At 37.0% G+C, this 24,718-nt stretch overlaps 3 protein-coding genes across 6 annotated transcripts; 2 read left to right on the top strand and 1 right to left on the bottom strand.

The window, feature by feature from the left end:
- Positions 1-738: 738 nt before the first annotated feature.
- LOC140766146 (uncharacterized) lies at positions 739-12,783 on the top strand. 4 transcript variants are annotated; one of them, XM_073105595.1, is made up of 14 exons: positions 739-848; positions 2,149-2,264; positions 2,481-2,535; positions 5,511-5,599; positions 5,933-5,957; positions 6,643-6,681; positions 7,721-7,838; positions 8,435-8,595; positions 8,740-9,112; positions 9,305-9,417; positions 10,226-10,427; positions 10,510-11,343; positions 11,428-11,508; positions 12,239-12,783. In XM_073105595.1, the coding sequence occupies exons 2-14, from the start codon at positions 2,187-2,189 to the stop codon at positions 12,600-12,602; spliced, it is 2,532 nt and encodes an 843-aa protein (XP_072961696.1). In that variant the 5' UTR covers positions 739-848; positions 2,149-2,186; the 3' UTR covers positions 12,603-12,783. The 4 variants fall into 4 exon arrangements, with proteins under 4 accessions (XP_072961696.1, XP_072961697.1, XP_072961698.1 ...); XM_073105596.1 differs by having other exon boundaries at positions 8,746-9,112; XM_073105597.1 differs by lacking the exon at positions 739-848 and adding an exon at positions 4,217-4,238 and having other exon boundaries at positions 2,200-2,264.
- A 489-nt stretch (positions 12,784-13,272) lies between these two features.
- Positions 13,273-14,154, top strand: LOC140765063 (U-box domain-containing protein 39-like). Its single transcript, XM_073103980.1, has one exon. The coding sequence runs from the start codon at positions 13,273-13,275 to the stop codon at positions 14,152-14,154; it is 882 nt and encodes a 293-aa protein (XP_072960081.1).
- A 798-nt stretch (positions 14,155-14,952) lies between these two features.
- LOC140766098 (uncharacterized) lies at positions 14,953-24,466 on the bottom strand. The gene is made up of 11 exons (XM_073105517.1): positions 24,115-24,466; positions 23,085-23,239; positions 21,966-23,001; positions 18,906-19,660; positions 18,761-18,826; positions 18,492-18,672; positions 18,321-18,416; positions 18,123-18,189; positions 16,400-16,565; positions 15,528-16,247; positions 14,953-15,427 (listed from the first exon to the last, which is right to left on the bottom strand). The coding sequence occupies exons 1-10, from the start codon at positions 24,169-24,171 to the stop codon at positions 15,551-15,553; spliced, it is 3,276 nt and encodes a 1,091-aa protein (XP_072961618.1). The 5' UTR covers positions 24,172-24,466; the 3' UTR covers positions 14,953-15,427; positions 15,528-15,550.
- Between the last annotated feature and the right edge of the window lie 252 nt (positions 24,467-24,718).

Raw genomic sequence — 24,718 nt, forward strand, 5'->3', positions numbered from 1 at the left:
TCATGTATAATATTATTGCTCATTATAAAATATTATACTTATTACACATATTTATAAAGACACAATAAAGACATTATAGCACTCTCAGTTGTAAAAAAATACTTTTAGTTATATGTATGATTAAACTTTTAATATTATAAACTATTTGATTCCCACGTGTTATCTCAAATTACTTAACTTTTCAACTATGCATATTGCTTAGTTGGGTTGAAAATTAAGAAGCTAAATAAAAAATATAATGCACTCAAAGATTAAAATTAATAAGAGTGTGTGCACTTTTATGTTTATATTCATGTAACAGAGAGAATTTGCTAGCAGAATTATATATATTTTTTAATTACTGTGTTCTTATTTTTTAATAGTGTAATATAATAATGGATTATAATATAGAGAGTGGAAGTGCAATTTAGCACATTCAACTTTCTCATAAATTGATCATTTTAAAAAAAAATCTTGCCCAATAACTTAGTATATTGAAAATAAAATAAAATTGTGGGCCCACTAATGCAAAGTTAGCAATTTTTTTTGTTCAAAGTTTAGCAAATTCCGTTAGAAAGTGGCAAGCAATTTATTAAAGTTAACGGCGATAAACGTTACCATCTCGATTTAAGCTCCACAGGAAGGATATCACGTGACCTGCACGGGTGACCCAGTAGGAGGGGCAATTGTCGCAAATCCGTCGCGACACCGGGGATATAATGGTAATCTCAGATCCTTTAGTCTTGACCATACGAATGCATGGGCCACTGGGTCTAGGGTAGGTTTTCTTTCTCGGCATCTTTCTCTACTTCTCTCGTTGTTTCTGTGGCCAAGCAGCTGCTGCTGCTGAAGACGAACACAACTCTAGGGTTTGTCTCCTTGTCCTCTTCTTCTCCGCGAATTTATCTATTTTACTGTAATTTCGAACGCGAATCCGAGTAGATCTGTCAAAGATCGGACGCGTGATTTCGTGTTCTCAGTTTCGTCTTCCAATGTTATTATGTGTTTTTCGCCTGCGGTGACACCGATTTAGTTGCGGTGAGGCTGAGTTTGGGAGATCTTTCATGCTTAGTGTTTTCCCTCCTGGATTCCATGCTCCTTTTATTCTAGGGTTTAAGGAAGATGAGCTAGGGTTTAGATTTTGATGACTCCAACGAATCTGGTGGACGAAAAAGAGGTTGATACCCGTGTTTGATGACTTGATTGTGAAAAATGTTATCTGTGTTATGTTTATGGGGGCTGGATGAAGAAACTGCTCATATAAGAAGACCATTAGCGTGATATTTCTTGTTCCACTTCTTCTGTCCTTTTGTTTAATGAGTAATTTGGTCAATCGGAACTGGAAATTTGTTTGTAGTTTGAGACATCAAAATTGAGAAAAGATACTATTCCTGATTGATATCAAACTACTTCTCTTACTGGAAATACGTTGGTAAGGATTGGCTGATAAGGACACGATATGTAGAATTAAAAGGAAATGGTTGAGAATGAGAAGTGCTTTCATGGTTTCTTGGATTAGCTTAAAGGAAACTTCTAAATGGTGGCCATGAGACTACACCTGCTTTAGTGTCATATTGGTGAACATCTAAGAAACATCATATGCACAAATTGAGTGTCCATGAATTAGGATGTCGGCGTGGATGTATGGGGTTATCAGAATAGATTGGATAAAAGATTATCTCATGTGATGCATTACTGATGTAGCACCCTCAATTAAGATGGTTTGGACATGTCTGGCAAAGATCACTGTTGCACCAGCATTGAGGGGTTTGATTCAGGAAGAATGTTCATTGGGAGGGAATGGAAGACCAAACTAGACTTCAAGTGAGTATGAGAAGGCATGAAAGCATTTTTTCCTTGACAGAAGATCGTTCAAAACATAGTTGAATGAAGGAAAAAAGAATCATACAGGTGGCCTCAAATAGTTGGTGCTACAGTATTGGTTAGTTAGGAGTAGCATAATATAGTTGACCAAGGAGATGAATAATATGCATCATCTTGTGATGATCAGGTTTGTGCTTGTGTGGTGAGACCTTTTTTTTTTTCTGTTTCTCAACATTGTTTGGTAAATTTTTAATATCAATACTTTGTTGTTATTAAGACAATGTGAGGATATATAATCCTGTTTAATGCTGTAATGACTTTTTTTTTAATTTTCTAATGATCCAGATCAAAGTTCTCTATTTAGTCTTTGCAACGTGCAGAAAATGGCCAAAAAGAAGAACCCCATTGTCTTTTTGGATGTATCCATAGACGGTGGTGCTGCTGAAAGGATGGTCTTTGAGGTGCTCATTTTTTTTCAGTCTTGTTGGTTTTCCTAACCCCTTTTCAACACACTTGATGTCCTTGTTGAAGGGCTAAAGGAGTCATGGCAGTATGGTTATATATTTGTCATTCTCGATAGCTACCACTCTTAAATTCTCAGCTTTTGATTTGGTTGTCAAGCACTCTTTCTGCATAATTTTATTAGTGGTTGCTGAAAGATTTAAATGTCTTTACAGCTTTTCGCTGACGTTGTCCCCAAGACTGCTGAAAACTTCCGAGCACTCTGCACAGGTAATTAACTTTATTGTAAATGTTACTTGAGTGAGAATAAATGTGGAAACATTTTACATATTAACTTGTTTTACCACTTGAAGACAAGTGAAAATGCTCATTTGAATTGTTGTACTTCTTGCTTCAGTTGCACCATAGCTGTTGGTGGTGTTGGTTCTTATATATCTGCATCTGAACTTTCAAGCTGTGAAAAATGTCTCTTACTCTCTCTCTATATATACCTTAATGCATGTCTCCATTTTATAGAATTGTACACTTAAGCATCTACAAACCCATGATATTTCTATACATGCGAACTGATAGTTGTAACAATTTAATTGTATCGAGGTGAAATTCACTATGACTTCTTATAGGTTGCTTAATGGCTTCTGCAATAATGTTGTTATCTAGTGTCTTTAGTACTGACTATAGAGACCATCTGTCATTCTCTGCCCCAAGTATTTTTGCTATCATTGGCTATTCATTTGGACATCAGGAAGCTTAAACTGTTCAATTATGTTATGAGTCCAACTATTCTTTAGATGACAAGTTCAACACTTCCTTTAAGTGAATACTTGTAATTGACTGGAATATAGGTTCGAGAAGCAGGAAATTAATGGAATGTCTATATACTATAGCTTGGTTAGCTGCCTATATCAAATCATATAAATTTATAATGATGTCAATCTCTATAATTTAGTTGAAAAAAGGACTTTATATCTGCTGAGTAACTTTTCTGTCATTCTCTCCCCCCTCTGCAATAATTGCCTATGCATTTGGAGGCCTGGGCAGCTCAAAGACTCTTCACTTATCTTATGAGTCTAACTACTTTTCAGATGACAAGTTCAACACTTTCTTGAAGTGAATATTTAACTAATTGTTCTGGAGTATTAGTTGGAGAAGCAGGAAGCTGTAGCTTGGTTAGCTGTCTAGTTCAAATCCTAGAAATTTTTTATTTTTTTGATGATGCTGATCTCTGTAATTTAGTTGGAAAAGAGGATCTTAGATCTGCCGAGTTGCCTTTCATATGGTGAAGTAAGTCTTAGTTATTTCACTGTTTTTAAGATGATGAAAATATGGGAAAGGGTATTTGAAATATTGGCAAAAAAGTTCTGATACAGTACTGATTGATTAATTACACTTCAATTGTTATTCGGCATGTCACTGGTCCTTTTCCCTCTTGCCAAATTGGATTGTCAGGCATGAAAAACTTGTGGTGATGTCCTTTTGAAGCCTATTTTCATCTCTATGTATTTTTCCATCCTCTGTTCATATGGCCGGTCAGAAATTGCTACTGTTCAAATCTTTCAAGAAGAGCTCTGTAGAAAAGCTGGTTCTTATTGGATTATTCTGAGAGATTTTTTTGTTTTGGACATGTATCTCTTTTTGAGAAACATATAATAAAGAATTGGAGTTTCTTGAGATTTGCAAATTAACCACATGAATCATGTGTCCAATTAACATTTGAATCCTTGTAAATTAGTATTCATCAATGTTGTTTAAACTTTTGGTAACTTGTAATTCAATTTCAGCCATGTAATCTAGATTATAGAAATTTCTTAAGCGATTTGGATGAGCTTGTTGAATTGCTTTGCCGTTTATGAACTTATAATATGATGGTTGCGTACAATCTTGATAATAAGAATTTCCCACTCAATTATAATCAGCTTATCAAATTACTTTGCCATATGCTTTGATACAGGAATTGATGGAACATGACCTGGGTAAGGTTAATCATTCCCAATATCTTATTTACTATGTGATGAACTCTTAATACTTGGTTGTGGCTGTTTCTTTACATATGTTTGCCTATTTTTTAGGTAGTTCATGTACTCGTTATTGAATGATTTACATAAAATTTCTTTTCTATTATATTGCTGATTTTTGTTGCATTGTTCATTGAGAATGCAATGTGAAAGGGAAGAATTTGCTGAACATTTATAGAAGTCATCAAAGTAATAATGTACAGTGTGGAAAAATGCTTTCACTGGCAGTTTGAACTCTCTTAGTAGATTGTTGTTGCATATTTTAATTAATGGAATAACTCAAGAACTAAGTTGGTAATTGAGAATATATATAATTTTTAGATTGGTAAGAAAGTTTTTTGAATTGTATAGAAGGTGGCCTAAGAATGCAAAACAGTATCAAATGTGAAGTTGATCAAAGAATGAAGTAATCAAATATAGAAGGAGAACCCTAAAAATGTAATTAAAATAGATAAGAAATATTTGCAATAGAAGCAGGATCCAGAAGATATAATTAAAATATATAAGTGGAGAACAGACATCGACTATACAATTAAATAACAGGATAGAACTACTTGGTTTGAACCTAGTTTTGACCTTTGATTTAATCAAATTTCATCCTCCATAGTCCAAACATAAAGATGGAGGTATGCACGTCAGCACTGCTTGAAGTCCTTCCTTTGGCCAAGTCATTGCAGCTGCTTGGTTCACCTGCTGGAGCACCTTTTCATATAGTTGACAGCAATTTGTAGGAAGAGATCATCAGATAGATGTTCTAATGGAGAGGTTAATGAGGCCTTATGATATTTCTGCTGATCTTCCTATTTAGAGGCCAAAGTGCTTGGTTTCCAGTTGGACTAGAACTTTATTCCTCTGATCAAGTTGCTCCTGTCAATGTTGCTATGGGAAAGTTCATATGGAAAGATATAGGTTTTTCAAATTGATGGAGGGGATTTGTTGGCTAATTTTTTATTAAAGCATCATAGCCACTTATCCTTTGTAAGTTTGTAGTGCGTGAAATAACAGCATTTACCATCCGAGCATCAATTTTTTCTGCTCTTCCTGTGATCTTTCACTTGCCTTATTATATAAGTTCTACTTCTTGAGAATAAAGAATCACTATTAAGACCTTTAGGCTTGTAGGCATTAGAATTTCCCTTTTCTTTTTAGAGATCTTTCACTCCATAATAATGGAGAAATGAGCAACTTTTTTTTGTCTGTACTTACGCTAATCAAAAATTTGTTCTGTAGGTGAGATGGGAGTTGGATCAACAACCGGGAAGGTGTTACACTATAAGGGATCTATTTTCCACCGTGTTATTAAAGGCTTCATGGCACAAGTATATTATTCTTTCCTTTCACTATTTGGTTCTTATTCTTTTTCCAACAATATGGATTCTGAAGTTTGGCATTATTGATGTGTCTAATGTATTTTGTGATTAGACTTAGTTAGGTAATCTTTTCTTTTTAGTCAGTTTCCTTTTCTATGCTGTAGGATACAGGGCAGATGGTCACAACTGCTTTTCTTGTCATGTAGTATTTAAGGTTGTATTTTACTATGTTGTCTGCCCTTACCATTTTTTAAAGTATTCTTCACATTATTTTTGAACAAGTTGCTATTGAGTATGCTTTATCTTGGTCAGGTTTGTGACATATTTTGTTATTTTCTGCAGGGTGGCGACTTTTCAAAGCGAGATGGTAAGCTTTTTATTGGGGACTTCCTCTTAAGCTTTTGATTTGCTTTATTTTGTTTTGCTTGGCATGTTCTTTTAATAATGAAATAGTTTGCCACTTGGGCTTTAGCCGAGGACAATTAGCATGCTTATCTTTTGTTGCTTTACCATATCTTGCATCTTGGAGATTATTCACGATGTCTTAGTCACCTGAAATACTATTGTTTATATGGATCAAAGTGGTGAAAAAGATTAGATGCTTCTAGATAGACTTTGTACTTTTGTATGTACATGGTGAAAATTAATCTTCTGTCAGTGCCTATATATATTTTGTTCTTTTAGCATTCTTCCCTTTCAGTAAGAGCTGCTACATTCATGAAAAGAGGAAGGCTTTCATTAGTGGGTTTTGGGCACCTTTGCTTTACTTCTATATTTTATCAGCTGTAGCTCATTACCAAATAGTTGTAGGTCACTGTGGTTGCCTAAGTTCTTTTCTTTCAATGGGGACAGTGCACAAGTTTGGCATATGGCTTCTCTATCTTCAACTGCTTATTATTGCCTCAGGTCTTCTAATTTGCTAGAGCTGATAAGATATTCTTACTTGGTCACGAAGTTCCTAAGATAATTACTGATATTGATACTTGGATGGCCATTTAATTAACGATGCACGAGCTTTCTCAAGTTCTAATGAATCTTCTCATGATCTTCAGGAACTGGTGGAGAGAGCATATATGGTGGGAAGTTCACAGGTAATTTTGAAAACCTATTTATAGTTTTATATTTGAGATATCATGTTATCAAGGACTCCATTTTCCATGGTGACTTCTGAACTTTGAAATAACTAGCTTGAAATCTGCCTTTATGTATTTTTCTGTTCAATTATTTTATGTCTGTCTGGTCCATCCTGTTGTGAACCATATCTCCTTTTGTTCTATATGTTTCATCTTGAAAAGATGTGGTGTACTATATCACCCCGGACTAATAGAATGTGCATTTAAGGTCAACTATTAGTGGATGTGAATTTAACAGAACCATTAATATATTTCTACCTTTATACATCTTTGATTATCAGAGGCTGCTTCTATGGTGCTCAGTTTGACTACAGTCTCCTAAGTACCTTTGGCAAGATCTTATCGTCATTTGACAATGTGGATATGGTAATCGGTGAACTTTTCTCCAAATGTTTTTATTATTAGAAGTTACATGATATAGTAGACAAGTCCTCTTTTTCTTTTGCAGTTGTTCTCCCCTAAAATGAATACAGAAACAGAATAAAATCAATTTGGTTGTTCGGACTTTCCAGACTTCTGATTTTTCTTCAACAAAACTTTTAATAAAAAGAATTCCGAATCTAAGAAAGAAGAGGGAATTTTTCGACCTTGGTTCCGTAGGAGCAAGTCAAAAAGATTGAGAAATCTTGAATTTTATATTACTTTCTTTTATTATTAGTCTATGCCAGAGTATAGTTTTAATTATTGTTAAAATTGAAAATACAGGACAGGTCCTTCTATATCGTTTGTGATACATGTGCAAACATTACATTTTTCTTATTGAGGCAACAATGTAGCTCTCAGTTAGGTTTCTAGTAGTGAATGTAATGATCCCAATCAAATTGCATACCTATATTGTTGCACTGGATGTAATCTTCTCTGAGTTCTCTTAGAAGAATTTTAAGATTTATACTTTATACTAAGAATTATGTCAATTTTGTGGGTAAGGTCTCACATCCTATGCAGCTTCATCTTCTTAGTTTCTCTACTGATTAGAATTTTGTTTTTGGTGTTTCAGATGAAAATTTTGTGTTACGACACGATTGTTCAGGCCTACTATCAATGGCTAATGCTGGCCGTGACACTAATGGCTCTCAGTTCTTTATTACTTTCAAAGCTGCTCCTCATCTTGATGGGTCAGTTTTGTGATATCTATTACATTCTTCAATGCATTAAGTGATAAGTATTAGGTGCTTTGTTAACCATCCAAAAGAAAATTACATATATTTTTCTTGTCCAATAAATGCTCTAGTACTTTATACCTTAACATTTGTTTCTATATAGATGTTCAAAAACATAATGCGGAGTCTCTTGAGTTATATAGATCTGAGAAATGGACCTCTAATATGCACAAACATCTATTTCATCTCTTGATGCATATCTTGTAATTGCTCATATTAATGCACTAGTGAATGTGTCTAGATGCATTAGGCTTATATATATACTGATTCACTACTCGGTCGCTCCTATATTCTATGGCATTTATACATGCTACACCTTGCTGCACTGTTCTCAAATATAAGGGGATTTATGTGTATGTGAAATAGTTGCAGTTCAACAAAAAGGTACTCGGACATGTGCTTCCACTGATAAATGGCTATCATGTATCCCAATTTAAGTAATACTTGCATTGAATATTGGTGTCATACCATGTATGCCCATTTTTTATGTCATTGGATGCTTGCTAAATATTATAGTTAATCTTCTTAACAAGTGTAATTTGTTTTCACAGGAAGCATGTTGTTTTTGGCAAGCTCATTCTTGGACATGAAACTTTGAAGAAGATAGAGCATGTTGAAGTTGATGGTACCAAACCTGTTGTTCCATTGAAAATTGTAAATTGTGGCGAACTTAATGATAGTAAAAGTCATGGAACTGCTGCGGTAGATAGTGGTAATATACTTACCCAAACTGAACTGGTGCCCTTTGGTATCCCTACTGTAGCTTGGATCCTATTGGCCTTATTGAATCTGCTAGATTGTAATGTATGGGACAATGATTAATGTAGTTGTTATTTTTATGTGTAATCTTGTGAAGTTGCAGATAAAAAGAAAGTTGCTAAATCAAAGTCATCGAAAGACATATCTTCTAGTGATGAAAGTCATGAAGGAAGACGGAAGAGTAAGCGTAAGAAACCTTCTAAAGGAAGAAGGAAAAAAAAGCGAAGAAGATACTATTCATCAGAATCAGATAGCTCGTCGGATTCAGAAACTGACTCATCAGATATTGAAAGTGACTCTGATTCTTCAACTGCTTCATCTGATCTTAGTAGTTCAAGTGATGACAGACGTAGGAGGAGAAAGAAATATTCTAAGCGAGACAAACACAAGCGTGAAAAAAGAAAAAGGGATCGCAGGCGAGAGAAAAAGCGTAGAAGACGTGACAGGAAATCAAGGCACAAATCAAAGAGGTTGTTACAATCTAGTAATAACTTTATTCATCTTCATCTTCCAAGTTTCCAAATAATATTGATTGGCCGTCCCACCCATAAGTTCATCTATGCTCATAACTTGACCTTCCATCTATTTTTCTTGCTTAATTACTTGTTTTGCATTTATATTCTGAGATGATGTATAAGTTGTCTTTCCTTTGCTGATTTCAGGATGTCAGAGAGTGACACTGAAAGCGAGAGTTCAAGTCATTCAAGCTCAGATTATGATGGAGATAAGAAACACCCACGGGCACAGAAGCATAAGGCCTCCACACAGTTGTCTGGTAGGCCCTTCTGTTCTGAAACTATGAGTAGTGGACAAGAACTGCATGATTCTATTTTTAGTTCTTGAGGTTCTGCTTTTATTAATATTTCACAGGGTTAAATGAAAGGGACACTGATTTCATGAAATAAATGTATCTGGCATGTGTTCCAGTTTGAATACAGTTGTTTAGAGGGATTTTAGTTTTCATTATTACCCAGGCTTACCAAATATTTTCTGAGCGTTGGGTATACGTTTCTGATCTATTATTGGACAAAAGGTAGATGAATCTTACAGATGAATGGTACAATTTTGCTTTTCTTTATTTTCCTTGTATTTTCAATAGTACCTCTACAGTCAATCTACATCTGAAAAGTTAATAGTGTATATTGCTTCACGATAGAGTTCACTTTGAATGAAACAGAATCTGCTACAAAGTACTAGAGCAGGTGTATAGAGCCCCAAAGTGTTGCAATTGCTGCTGGCCCTTTCGGTTCCTTTGGAATCATGGAACATACAATGATTTACTTATAAATATGTATTTATATATGTCTAATCATCCATATATATCTATCTATCCATCCATCCATCTATCTGTCTATCTATGCAAATATGTGGTTTTATATATACACACATATGTTTTGGCTTTTTAAGTGGTCCTCTGAATGCTATTTGATCCTTTTGAAATTTGTGGCTGCAACATGATCTTAAATGTAATTACTTATACAACTCTACTATCAACATGTCTAACTCTCAAACTCAAGTGTGCTATCTGGGGTCTTTGCTCATCTAGCTTTTATTTCGTCTCAAAACTATATGACTTGTTTCAGGTGAAAATGAGCAATTAGTTGCGGCAAATGATCCTATAACAAATCGGATGAAGAAGGGAGACACAATGGAAAAGCCTATCACAGAGGAGGATAAATCCCCTATGGAGAATGGGGAGCTTCGGAGCAATGGAGTTACTGAATCAAAGTCTGACAGAAATGTTAATAGTGTACCTGCTATGGATGGCAATCCAATAAAATCTAGGTCTTTATAAATCTCATAACTATCATTTTTTTTCTGCCTTCTACATATTACATAGTTGATGTTCTATTACATTGATAAGCAGGAGCCAAAGCTTGAGCGCAAACCAGTCAATGAGCAAGAGTATGAGTATCAGTCCAAGGCGCAGCCCAAGTAAAAGCCAGAGCGTGAGCCCTAGAAGATCCGTGAGCAGGAGTCCCCGTCCACAAAGTCTTAGCAGAAGTCCTATTCGCCCACTCAAAAGAAGAAGTCGAAGCAGGAGTCCGGCTAGAAGCACCAGCAGAAGTCTAGGTCGAAGAAGCATTAGTAGGAGCCCAGCTATGAGTGCCAGCAGAAGTCCTGTTGGGAAAATTCCAAAAAGCACAAGCAGAAGTCCACTTAAAGCTACCAGAAGTGTTAGTAGGAGTTCAGCAAGGTCCCTTCCGCGAAGAAGTCCTAGTAGGAGCCCAGAGAGGTCTCCCTTGCAAAGAAGCATGAGCCGCAGCCCTCCAAGGGATATAAGAAGAAGCATCAGTAGGACTTCAGCAAGGTCTCTACCACGGAGAAGTGCTAGCAGAAGTCCAGTTAGGCCATCTAAGAGAAGTGTAAGCAGAAGTCCTGCAAGGAGTGCACGGCGAAGCCTCAGCAAGAGCCCTGTAAGATCGATTAGAAGAAGTATAAGCAGGAGCCCTGCACGGACCCGACCTCGGAGAAGCAATTCCAGGAGTCCAGTAAGTCCTGTTCGCAGGCCAACATCACCACCCTCGAATCATGGTAGGAGCTTGTCAAGAAGTGCTTCTCCAGATGGATCTCCAAAGCGCATAAGAAGAGGTCGAGGGTTTAGTCAGCGCTACTCCTATGCAAGACGATACCGAACCCCTTCTCCCGAACGTTCTCCTGTTAGATCTCATCGCTACGGGGGAAGAAGCGATCGTGATAGGTAATTATCTTGAAAGTGTGAATCCCATGAATTATTGTCCGGTGAAATGATTGAAGGACCTGAGATGTATGTTTGCCTGGGCAGGTACTCAACCTACAGAAGCTACCATTATCGCTCGCCCCCTAGGCGATATAGAAGCCCACCAAGAGGAAGAACTCCACCAAGGTACCTAGAATTGGCTTCATTTTGTGTGAAGTGAGATTAATGTGTTTCTCATTTTTGAGAAAATGAGGTTTCCTTTTCTTTCTGAGACAAGCCAAGGGACTTCTCTTTTAACCATAGCTATGGACCAAGTCTATCTACAAGCCAGATTTATCTTATTAGCTTAAGATACCTATGACACAATTTTGGTCGGTTATCTATCCTGCTCAATTTTGCAAGTCAATATTCTGTGCTGCTTTCCATAATGTAGATTGATTGTTTGAACTGGTAGCAAAACAAAGTGGAATCAGCTCTGACAACATATGTTTATAACTGGCCATCTTTTTAGCGATATACCAAGATGCTTTGGCTCCCAAGGCACTAGCCATATTAAGTACCTTATATTATTTTCTTGTCCTAATGGTACTTCATGCTTGATGGACGAAAGATTAAAAGTTAATTTTGTTTTATAGGTAACTTCAATTGTTTGACACTCTCTGTTGTATATTCTAGTGATAATCCATCAGTAAAATTTTGGCGATATTTGAACTAGATAAAGGATTTCTGATTTGGTTTATTTAGGGATTGAAAGTTTCTTTGCCTACAATCATCAGACCAATTTTCCATGGTAGGGGACGACTTTGAATATATTTTGAGTTAGTAACTTGTTTTTTGTAAGGCAATTTTTTAATGTAATTTATCTAGGTCAATTTACTGTGGTTAAAGAATCCTTTTTCAACTTAAACATCTGCAGGTACAGAAGCAGGAGGAGCCGTAGCAGAAGCATATCTCGCAGCCCTGTTGGCTATCGTGACCGACCAAGAGGTGGCTATGGTAGTAGGAGCCCAGCACGTAGCCGTTCACCTGTTCCTGAGAAATTACGATCACGTGGTGGTCGAGATGTACGTTCTGACAAGCGCCGGTCAGCTTCTAGGAGCAGGAGCCCATCGGTGTCAAGGTCCATGTCCAGGTCTCGCTCCAGATCTCGCTCATCTCCTGATACACCATCTCCGAAGCGAGTTACCAAGGAGAAGTCAATATCACCATCCAGCAGTTCTGGTGGAAAGAAGGGTTTGGTTTCTTATGGAGATGGCTCTCCAGATTCTGCTGGCAAGTAGTGAGCAAAGTTTTTGATGAGCATAGACTCGTTAAATCTTAGTACGCTCGGAGTTTCGCCTTTTCAGTAGTAGATGCTTTTAAGGACTTGGTACATGTTTACCAGATGTTTATTCTCTCAGAGATGTTTGTGTGTTTTGAATATGAGTATGGATTTATAGATATTCGTTGCTGATGATTTTACCGGAGACTTCATTAACATGATAACTTATATATGCCTACTGTCAGATAATAATTTTTGTATGTGTACAAATTAATTTACACGGCGTCTACGTGATTTAGGAGTTACTTTAGTCTGGTAAATAAGTCTTTGGTGAGCAGACTTACAAAGAGTGAAAAAACCTGCAGCAAATGCTGAGACCTTCATTGTTTTGCAGGTCACACAGCTCTTAAAATCCACGTACAACTGTTGTTGCTTAACAATGTAGCTTTTGCGCGCGCACACACGTTGTTTCCAATGTATTATGACCTTGGACTGATCGATAATTCTTGCTTAATTGGACATGCCACAAATGGCCAAATCTATGTAGCTAATGATTGTGGAAGCTCCAAAGATTTGGTTAAAGTAAATATTACTATGGGAAGCATGACCTTTTGTCGAGGGATTCTTCCAATGAAAGGATCACAACACACTATATCCACGGGTAGGGCAGTAACACTAAACCTGTAGCCATGGCATCCCAAACCAGCGACACTATCGCCGAATGCCTAGCTCAGGCCCAATCAGATTCCCCGGAAGCTAAAAACAACGCCCTCTTGACCCTCTCCTCTCTCACCAAGGTCAGTATGCAAAACAGAAACCTCCTCTTCCAGACCCATGAAGCCGTACCTCTTCTCCTCACCCTCTCCAACTCCCACACCACTCAAATCCTCTCCCTCTCCATCCTCTTCAACCTCTCCCTCAACCCAAACCTCAAGCATCCCTTGGCCAACACCCACTTCATCCACCACCTCCACTCCATCCTCCTCTCACCCGGAGGATCTCCGCAGGCCAGAAAGCTCGCCGCCTCCCTAATCTGCAGCCTGGCCATGTTGGACAAGAACAAGGCACAATTCGGCGTCGCGGGCACCGTCGAAGTAATCGTCGAGGCGCTCCGGAGCCACGCACACGAGCCTGCCATCCACTACCTTGTTAGTTCTCTAGCCGAGCTCGTGCAGTATCATGGCAACTGCACCCTCGCCGTGAGGGCTGGAGCTGTTCCATTGCTGCTTAAGAACCTTGAAGGTCCTGTAGAGGACCTTGCTGCGTCGCTCACCATACTTGCTCTCTTGGCGAGGTACGAGGAAGGCATTAAAGCGATACAGGAAGTAGATGGAGTTGGGGAGTTGTTGGTTGATGGTCTTCAAAAAGGGTGCATGGCGAGCAGGGAGAATGCTGCAGAGATACTTGTCAAGTTGTTTGAGGAGAGCCAGCCAGGCATGAAAGAGGCAGCCAAGAAGCATGACTTGTTGTCGTCTGTTGCAGAATTGGCGATACGAGGCTCGGCAAAGGCTCGGGAGAAGGCCGGAGTTCTCATGAGGATGATGATGGAGGATGATCTGGATCGAAGTTGATAGATCCCCTGACTGCTTTGTTTGACTCATGCGCAAATTATATGATTCTAACCAAATACCTACTCAGTTATTTAGAATGTAACCTGAAGATGTATTATTGCAATCAATTATTCAATAATAAGTACTACCTTCAACAATGGTACCAAGTATGTTCGGACGCCGAGAAAAGATTAGGAATTTATTTTCTTTCCCTTTCTCTTCACATTTGGAGAGAAAAAAAAATTAATTTTTTTTAAATTTTTTAACAAATCTACAATACATTTTAACTATTTTATAATTTATATTTCTTCTTTAAAAGTTTTGTAACCTATCTCCTTTTTTATCTTATAATTCTTATTTAATACCATGATATTTATTGTAACTAACTAATATCGATTAAATTACTAAAATACTCTTACAATTTTCTTTTTTCTATTATCTTCCTACCTACTTCCTCTAGTCCACCATCCTCCTTTTTTTTTTCTTTTGACAAAAAAAAGAATAAAAATAAAAAAATAACAATTTAAATATTTATAAATTATTTTATATATTATAATAAAATATTTCTTTTTTAATATCGTCTAAATTAATCTAAGATGTTAAATAAAAATTATAAGAAAAAAGAAACAACAAATTATAAAATTCTTAAAAACAAATATAAATCACAAAATAAATAAAACATAAAGTATAATTTATAAAAATTCTTTTTTTCTTTCTCGTTTTCTGTCCTGTTCTCTTCTAAAATTCCTATCCAAAAATGAGGAAAATTATATCTCCTCTATTATTCTCTCCATCCAAATAAGATGGACAATAGCCACCGCAATGCTCCTTTTAACTGTTTCATTTCAGAAGGCATGCTACATGTAAAGTACAAAGGAGGATAAGGACAACATGTGTGAGATTTTGCAACACTCAAAGGGCGGTTGACAAAAATAACTACAAGGCCTTCTGAAAATTATGCAGACCCTATTTAAAGTTAATCCTAGTGCAGCAGAAGGCAACGGTTAAAAGGAGTAACTACAAAGCCAACCGCCATCAATGCCAGCCAAGGGAATTACAACAATCAGTAATTGATTGCCCGATTTATGAGTATTTACTGTTCCTGCATTCCTTCTGAGTTTTGAACAGAATGTTATGTTCAAGCAATACATTTACGGAACACTGAACAGAACGCTAGGAATTTTAGCCATAAGTATGAAAATAAGGTACCACTGGCAGTCAATCACACCCGGCTTTGCTGTGATTGGAGTCCCCTGTGGATTTGTTCCATTCACCAACTAAAGGGAGAAAATTCCTGAAGAAGAAAAAGTTGCAAATATACCTCAAATCACTTCAGAATGACCTCAAACAAAATAATGATTTACACAACACTGAAAAATGTCCACTGCACTTACCTTGACATGAACTTAAAAAGGCACTACGATGATCCTTTTCCTCTATTATTATTACTATAAGGAGTAAGTGGAGGAAAAGAAGGCACTGACTGCAAGATGAATTTGCGACCACTTCTCAGACTAGGTGAAGAACTGGATCTTGTCTCATACAAGCGTCTCTGTGGAGGGGAAACCCGCTTCTGTTTAGGAGAACTTGCCTTCACAGCCTTGATTGGTAAGCATGTGTCATCCAGAATCTCTGGAGTATCATCCTCCAGGATGTTGGGCAGGGCACTGTCAGAATCTGGCTCCAGTATGATCTTTCTGTCACCAAACTGGCATAATGGAGTAGCTGGTGAGCTACGCCAACAAAGGGAACCGGCAGACAGGCGAGCGCTTCCTTGGAGCAATTTTGTCTGTATAATCTTATGATCTCTGGTTTTAGATGAGGCACAAGCATCACTAGCACCTGGTGAAGGGTTTGGAAGGGGGCTAAGATTACATATGTCAGGAAACCCATCCCATCCAGGTGAAAATGAAGCCAAAGTTAGTGAACTATTATCCTGGTCATAGGAGGAGACCGCAGACAATTCTTCTCCTGCCTTTCCAAATGCACTATTGCTCATTGAATTCATTGGAGAACTAGGAGACTCCTCATAATATGACGAATGCAATGCTCCAGATTCCGGTGAAGTATAATAGCTTGCAGGAAGCTTCTGAGACTTTGGCACATTGTTTCCACTGTGTAGGCAATTGAGAAAAATCAGAGAGAATGGTAGGCATTTTAGCGAGAAGAACACCCATGTGCTAATGTAGGACAAAGTGAGGATAAGTTTCTACTGTTTGCAGCATAAACAAATGCAAGCACAAGTTTTGTAAAGATCGAGTCGTACTTTGAACCTTCAATAGATGGGGTAAGAGGAGAGAGGCGTGGATGGTGTTTTGCTATGCTTATCATTTCCCTATTGATTCCTGTTCGTTCCAGTTTGCCCTCGCATGGATGTTTCTCCTGGTCTCTCTCCAAGGACTTGTGCTCTATTTCAATTAACTCGCCACAACCTACAGAAAAAAAAGAATGCTGACACAGGCAAAATTATGAAAATGAATAGTGACAAAGAATGCTTTTAGAAAATATTCTGTATGTTGCTTGCAAATGAGTAAGCAGACCAGTAGGTATCGTGTGTATGAAGCTCTTTCTTTTTCTTCCGTCTATCTATAAAAAGGTAGTTGGTGTTGACTAGACAATGACCATAATTGACAAGATAGTTAAGGCCAACAAAGAATTCATTCCAAGCATCTATTATCATGCTATTACTTCGTTTTGAACAATCAGTGTGCACAGATGAAAGCTTGACAACTGGTGCTCCAAGATCTTACTGATAGTCCATCTAACACGATAGCTCTCTTTTCATCAATGAATTCTTTCTAAGCAATCAGGTTGCAGAGAGAATTTTTCAAAAGATAGAAATGTGTCTAGTTCATAATGCATCATTTAGTGGGATAGAAATACTTGCAATGTTTAACCCTAAAGTGGATTCAAGGGAAAGAGCGAAAAGAAAAGTAGACCTTTCCAGTAATGTGATGTGAGACCTACTAACACTGTATGTTACCAGGAGCTTGTGAAGAGGCCAATTTCTTTTAGCAATATGTGTCTAGTTCTTGTTAAATGACAAACATGCTTTTCTTAGCACTAGACATTATAGATAAGAAATAACAGAATACTAGTAATATCACCGTAACACTTACGAATATGCATTATCTATATCTGATTATCCTACCCTTCAATACCTATCATAAAAATGTTTTGAGAAATGTCAGGAAAGAATAAAGGAGAAAACCTATGACGCATAAAACCAGATTCCTTCAAAAGATTTTGCCAGCCTATATGCAAAAGTAATCTCTCATATGTATCGGAAGTAATTCAGAACTGTGTTCAACTTAAATTATTGGTTATGTTTGGCTATGAATTGCAGTTTGCCATGACAAATCTTACCTTTTATTCTTAATGGGACCAGTATTCAAAAGTTCTGATGCAGCACTGGACTAGAATGCAGCAAACACGAAATCTACTGTTTCCACAATACTAGGTGGCCAAACCTTGTTTAATATTTTAAAGCAACATCTATGCAAACCATCATCATCCACAACATACATCTACAAGAGTTCAACTTGCTAGAATTTGGAAAAAGCTCAGGTCTGAATTGGAATTGGACCCAAGACACTTCTTGGGTCCACTAATAAGTTTATCAAAGATCTTGACCCTAGAGGATCCCTTTTTGCACCTTTCCTACATGAGGGAGTGTACAATGGAAAGTGCCTCGAAAAATTGATGCATAGGAGAAAGTGGCTGATTTTATTTTACTATTTCCACCATAAAGTATATATATAACAATAAAACACATTTACTCAAATAAAGGGCCATCTCTAAAATTATAATATATATTACTGTACTCAAGGAACAGTTGCCTCTCAAATTGAAGAGAAGATCTAAATGAAAAGATAAAGTTTATAGTTTGGAAGCTCACTGGATGAACAGAAATAGAGAGTTCACTGTCATATAATTTGCTTACATTACTAAAAACTACTGCGGCATAGAATTTAGCTTCATATTCTTACCGTCTTTCCTGCCAAATGTGTTCTTACAACCTTCGCAACGGCATCCAAAGGAACATCCAACACCAGCCTTCAGGAAAACAATACACAGACATATATATATATAGAGAGAGAGAGAGAGAGAGAGAGAGGAAATTAAAAATCAGAACAATCTTAAAGGAAATAAATGATTGAGACAAACAGTATAGCTGTTTTATAAACCTGATAGCATTCACAATATTTTTTAAGACATAACGACTTCTTGCAATTGCATCCTCTTTTATGTCTGGCTGAGGTGGGTGTGACACCCTTATTCTCCTGCAGTGTATGAGAGCATTAATTGTTACTCATATGGTAAGGAATACTCTAGAAGATGATAAGTAAGGTCTTTACATCGTTATCCTGGTTTGGTTGGCTGCGCAACACAACCTTAGGGGCAAATGCTAGTGGGTTTCGAGACTCTATCTGTTGCCTGGCTTCGCGCACTGCGTCTTCATATTCAGTCCTATTGGAGCAGTCCTGGCACGCACAGGCTTCAGAACAGAATTGTCCAGCAGCAAAGCAGTCACAATATCTGCAGCCGCAAAAAAGGACAAATAACATTTACAGTGAAAGTAGAAAAAGGTAATCATATGCCCAGACATCTCCAAAGGACCACTTACAGTTTAAGGCATTTTGATCTCTTACAGTTACAGCGTTTGTGGCCTTCATCCTCAGAAGCCTTCTTCCTGAAAGCCCTCATTTTTTAAATAAAAAGGGAAAGAAAAAGTTGAAATGTCATAAAAATCAGCAATACTAGGCACTTACCTCTTCTTTCTAGGACTTGTTTGACTCGACTCTTCAGATCTGGTAGTGTCCTCTGAAAGTAGCCTTTTCACATTACAAGGGGTCATGTAGCGATCGTTAAGTTTGGACTGTAAAGAACTATGAAGGGATTTGGCATCTAGTAAAGATTGATAATCAGCAGAACTGTTTGGCTGTTTTGACACCTGATTGTCTTGATGCTCCTCTATACTGTTATCACTGGCAGGATAAGGTGAGGATCTCTCTGAACTTGTGGATAATGGAAGTGAGCTGTGTCCTATTAGGGCTGGTGAGGGTATGGAATCGGACAAATGTAGTGATAGAGAGTCATTCGACCCCAAAATTGGTTTTTCTTGTTGCAAACCTAAATCTGGTCCAGATGAGGGCATGTTCAACTTACAATTTATCTGTCCAATGCCTCCAACACTATTTAAATGTAGCCCAATACCAGATGGTTTAGGAGCCTTTCGAGGTGAGATCACTCTTCTTCGGCCATTCTTATCGACCTTCAGCAATGGTTTGCGCAATTCATTTCCAGAGATTGATCGAACAAGTAGCTTGCTGTTGTCTGTACTGGAAATTTCATTAGAAGCAATTGCAGCATGCATGTCTGGAGGAACTTGTTCTGACTCTGTCCTGGAAACTTCATTCAAAGAATTCCCAGAGTCACTGTTGCACCAAGTAGCCAATCTATGATTCTCAACAGCATCAAACTGCAACCGTTTGCGCATACCACGTTGATATTGAGCAGTAGCATCCTATATTAATTCCATATTGATTTTATTCAAAGTAGAGTAACATAAGAACAACACAAGATAGCAGTACAAGTAGCTAAAAGGAATAATAAATCTGAAGAGATTCAGGTTCCTAAATGGCACAATAGACATCAGCATGGCATGTCTTGCATATTCAAAAAAAAAAAGAATAGAAAAGTGTAATGATCAGGCAAACTCTGAAAAAGTTTACACTAATAAAGCAATCTCCGAGAAAGTTTAAGCTTCTTATTGCTAAAGAAAAATGTGCTCCTAAATATTCATAAAAAAAGTGTGATAGTACATAAGGTGAGTACATTGTAAAAAAAAAATTTTCCAAAATTTCAAGTAGATGGATGCACAATCTCAAGAAAGTTTAAGCTTCTTATTGCTAGAGAAAAATGTGCTCCTAAATATTCATTAAAAAAAAGTGTGATAGTACATAAGGTGAGTACATTGTAACTTCTTTTTTTCCAAAATTTCGAGTAGATGGATGCACAATCTAGAGAACACTGATTTGTTACTATGATACTACCTTAGAAGAACTTCCACAAAATCAATATAATAAAACCAGATATGCATCATAAGCTTAATATAAAAGCATATCAAACACATGTAACACAGGTTGGTCAGCAGAAATGGACAATATGGTGCAACCATATATGACCATGATTCCTGCTAAGCCATTTTAAAACCCTGCAGCACTTGATTTACCATGTGACTAGTTCAAGATATAATTTGTGGATGATGGAGGGCAACTAACTATAAAGCCCCACTTGGTTTCCGATTAAGGAAAATCAAGAGTAGTTATCTAATTTCTTATTCTTAAAAATATACCTCTAATCTTGACTAAAGAAATAAGGTGTTTAGTTGTAAACTAGAATATTAGTGCAATAATTACCTTTAATGTGACATAAAATTGAGATAAAAGTACAAATAAGAAGTGGAAAATTGGTTCAAATACACTAGATTTGATATATAGATTCAAATTAAGTGTACTCATTTTTTGTAAGTATGCAATGCATACTTGAGTAAAAAATGAGATAGGTAAGTAATGGGAGAGAGAGCAGATAAGTGAAAAAATTGAGCAGAAACTTTTAAGGCCCAATTAGATAGCCGAGATAAACCTCTTTATCCCAGAAAATCTTGCAAAACAAGGAATATGGAGCTAGGATTAAAAAAATAAGAATAATTCAGATATCTTTATCCAAGCTTTTGGTTTGGATAACAAAATTGAGATATCCCATACCCAAAAGGCCAAATTACTAATTTGACCCTCTCTAAAGGAATTCTAATTGAAATAATAGTTGTAAAATAGAATAACCTAATGGGAAATCTAAATAGTTGTACATAAAATTAAAAAGAATTCTAAAATAACCATGGGAAGATAATATAATAGTTGTAAAATTAAATTGCAATTTATATTTAATTTTTAACCTAATTACATTTTTCATCTTTCTTCAAAAGAAAAAATAAAAACAAATCTATTTAAATTAAACTAGGGAAACAGAATTAAGGTCAATTTGATTAACTTTATCATTTTTCTTAATTATCACAACCAAACACCATTCTTATCCCATACTTTTATCCAATACTTATTCTTCTTTCCAACCAACCACCGAAAAGACCAAGTTTTTCTTATCTCGTTATCAAACAGCCCTTTAGTTTGTGAAATAAGATAAATGGGCGGAAGGAAAGATGAGAGAAATTTTTTGACATAACATGTGAAATAACTTTAATCAAATCAAGGGTAAAACTGTAATTAAGTGTATAAGTAGAATAATTTGAATAGTTTTTCTAATCTAGAGTAAGGGTAATTTAATGTTTGGTAACAAATTAATAGTAGTATTCCTTAATCTAGAATATAAAATTCCCTAACTAGGGACCAAAAGAGGGCTAATAGATTCTGTGGCTTTACTCCAGCAACTGGACACAGGTTTCCTTATTGTCCAATTGAATCCAGGTTAATAATATCTTTTCAAAAAAGTCCATGTTAAAATATAAATTTGACAATAATTCCTTTCTTGTAAGTTATAACATGTCAAGGGAGTTCCAGGGGCCAAAGGTTCAGGTATAAACCAAATTATACGCACTTCACTACTACACATGATCAGGGACAAAATGTCAATGGATTTTTGAAGGCCAGTTTGATAGAGCCATTCAGAAATTCTAATAAACATATAGATGCAGGTCCAATTAATGGCTTGTCAGTATATGCTGATAACTAAGAATCTAATTCCTACAAAAATTATGATAGGGCAAAACAAAATTGACCCACTATCCTGGTAAGGTTTGACATAGAGAACCACACCTCTGGATCCCATGGAGTCTGGTTTGCAGCAGATACAAGAGAAATTGCTGCTGAACAGTCAACATGACCATCAACTACTTGAAGATTCTCAACTGATTCTGGTAGGAATTGAGGGGTACAATTCAATTCGCCCAGTTGCACACCTTCAGCAACATGCAGCTTAGCATCTTGGGCTTCATGGCCGTGAATATCTGAAGTAGAATTTAACTTGGCACAACTCAAATCATTTAATTCCTCATCCTTTGACCCAAAATACTGATTTTCCTTCTGATCCATAGAATTTAGAACATGTAGTGTGGCTGTATCTGGTACAACAGAAGAATCGCCACTGATGCTAGCATTCCTAGACACAGGTTGGTGCTCCTCAGAATGTGATCTCTCACTAGTCTCCTTCCAGTCCTCAGTTATTTTCAAGGTCTTCTCATTTTCAGCTTGACTTACAATAAATGATAATTTTTCTGGATGCCTTTCGGATTGATAGGATGAGTTTAAATTCTCAGAGGCCTGGTTGATTATGCATTGCTCGGTATTGGAAAACGGCTCTTTATTTGTATCATTAATGCTGATGGAGTCGCTGTGCAAATCTGGAAGAATACTGCAAAATTGATTTGCATGACCATCAGATAAATTAGCACCTGAAACCCTTAGGCTATCATCCACTGAAACTAAAGGGTTGATAGGATCACATTGTGAAATATCTTCCTTGCACTCTATCTTAACCTCATTCTTCTTCATGCCGTTGCTGTGTTTATCTTGAGACATTTCAGCAATTTGCTTCAGATAAACATCTGGTGAGTTGGAGGGGTTATCACCATTTTCCAAGGGATCAACAAGAAACATATCAATGGAAGTTGAAGGACTGCTTTTATCCTGCACCAAGTCACTTCTGCAATCCTTTTGGGTGCAAGTTATCGTCTGAGACACTGGATCTGGACAAGGTGGCCCAGTCACAAGAACATTTCCAGCTAAAGATGTGGCATCTATGGCATAACAATGAGAAAGCTTTTCCGAGGAAGGAAGAGGTAGATGCTCAGATCTGGCAAGGAGAAAAATAATGCATGCCTTTAGTAATATTAACCATGTCATGATACTATTCAGTTACGAAACATGTATAAATACCTTCTCAATAAATCCAATTTTCTTGGCTGATTAATGTGTGGTGAGGTAAACACAGGTTCTGGGGATGGAAAATTGATGTCTCCATATGCAGCAGGTCGGACATTGACTAGCTGTATAGGAGATAAGTTGCTAACATAGTCGAAGAAAGGAGAATCCTGCAAAGGGACGAAAAAGGGAACCCTAGCATCCAAAATCCATATAACAGATAGAAGATCTGGTTGTGGCAAGGGCGTAATGCAGAGCACAGCACAAAGAAGAATCGCTAATTGACAAAATTGAAGGTATAAAGATATGACACAAGACTCATTCATATAATCTGTGCTTATTCAAAAGTCAAAACGAAAATTATGCAGTGGACAATCAGATGCTGCAATGGTTCGTGACTACTTATGAAAATAGCTCATCCACTTACAATTACTTAAGGAGAAATCCTGGTAAAAAAGATATAGATCAAGCAACTAGACCAGCAAATTCAGAGTGATATCATAAGTAAGAGGCTTTCCTCACATAAAAGCCAATACAATTGTTAGACATTCATAAAAAAAATCCCTTCTGCAAACACCAGTTGGTAAAAGTTGAAATTTCTCACGAACAACAATTTAGGGAATTAAGAAAAAAGAATCCCAGCGACCCTAACCACGAAAACTAGCTTGCAATTCGAGGAGTGTAATCTATCTACATTGACCCAAAAAAAAAACTTCAAAGCGATAAATTACAACTCTTCTGCTACCCATTTTTTTTCACTTCACTCACTGATCCGGGATTCACAAGCAAAAGGCGACAAACTCAAATCACTCGTATCCACCTCAAAACCTAGAAAGGTAATCCAGAAACCGGCAACAGTTTAGAAGCGGTCAGAGAAACAAATCGATCAAAGTATATCAATAAAGGAAAAAACATCGTCAAAAAGAAGTACACGAACCAGCAGATCGCAGTGCTCAAAACACAACAAAGAGGAAATGAATGCCTTGCATCAATGGAAGATGAAAGAGATCGGAATCGAGATTGGGGCGGGGTCAAATGTGGGTACCTTAACCGGTGGGGATTCAGAGGAGGAGGGCTTGGAGGTGGCCTCGGGGGAATCCATTCGAGGGAACGGGGAATCGAAACCCTAACCCTAACCCTAATTTCTTCGCGAGCGCGAGGTCCTCGCGCTTCCCATCCACTGGAGAAGGGTTGCCTCCCTCATTCCTATCGCGCTTTTTTCCGATCTTTGTTTCCTATTCTTTTTTGTTTATTTGTTTTCTCTCTCTCCCTCTCTCTCTCCCTCTCTCTCTGTGTGTGTGAGGATAAAAAGAGGAAAAAAGAAATGGAAGAGGGAATTAAATGGGCGCAGAGGCGGGAATCCGGAAATGACGAAAAGAACCAGACTGTTCGATAGCATTCGTAGGTGACACGTGGTGGTATAAAGAGTAGCTCTTTGGACCTCTCTTGTTTAATTTTAAATAAGGCCTCCATGGGCCAAAAACCCAAGACTGACTACTGTTTTCATGACTTCTATCAAAGAAACAGAGAGTAAATGATATTGTAAGCATTTAAAATTGTAGCAGTTAATCAATATTAATGAGAACGTAAAAATACTTAATTATCCCTGTAAAATACAGCTGGAATTGAGAATGGTAAAAGTAATTTAC

Source organism: Typha angustifolia, chromosome 8 (genome assembly GCF_048772165.1).
Source record: "Typha angustifolia cultivar Huaian chromosome 8, ASM4877216v1, whole genome shotgun sequence".
NCBI lineage: Eukaryota > Viridiplantae > Streptophyta > Magnoliopsida > Poales > Typhaceae > Typha > Typha angustifolia.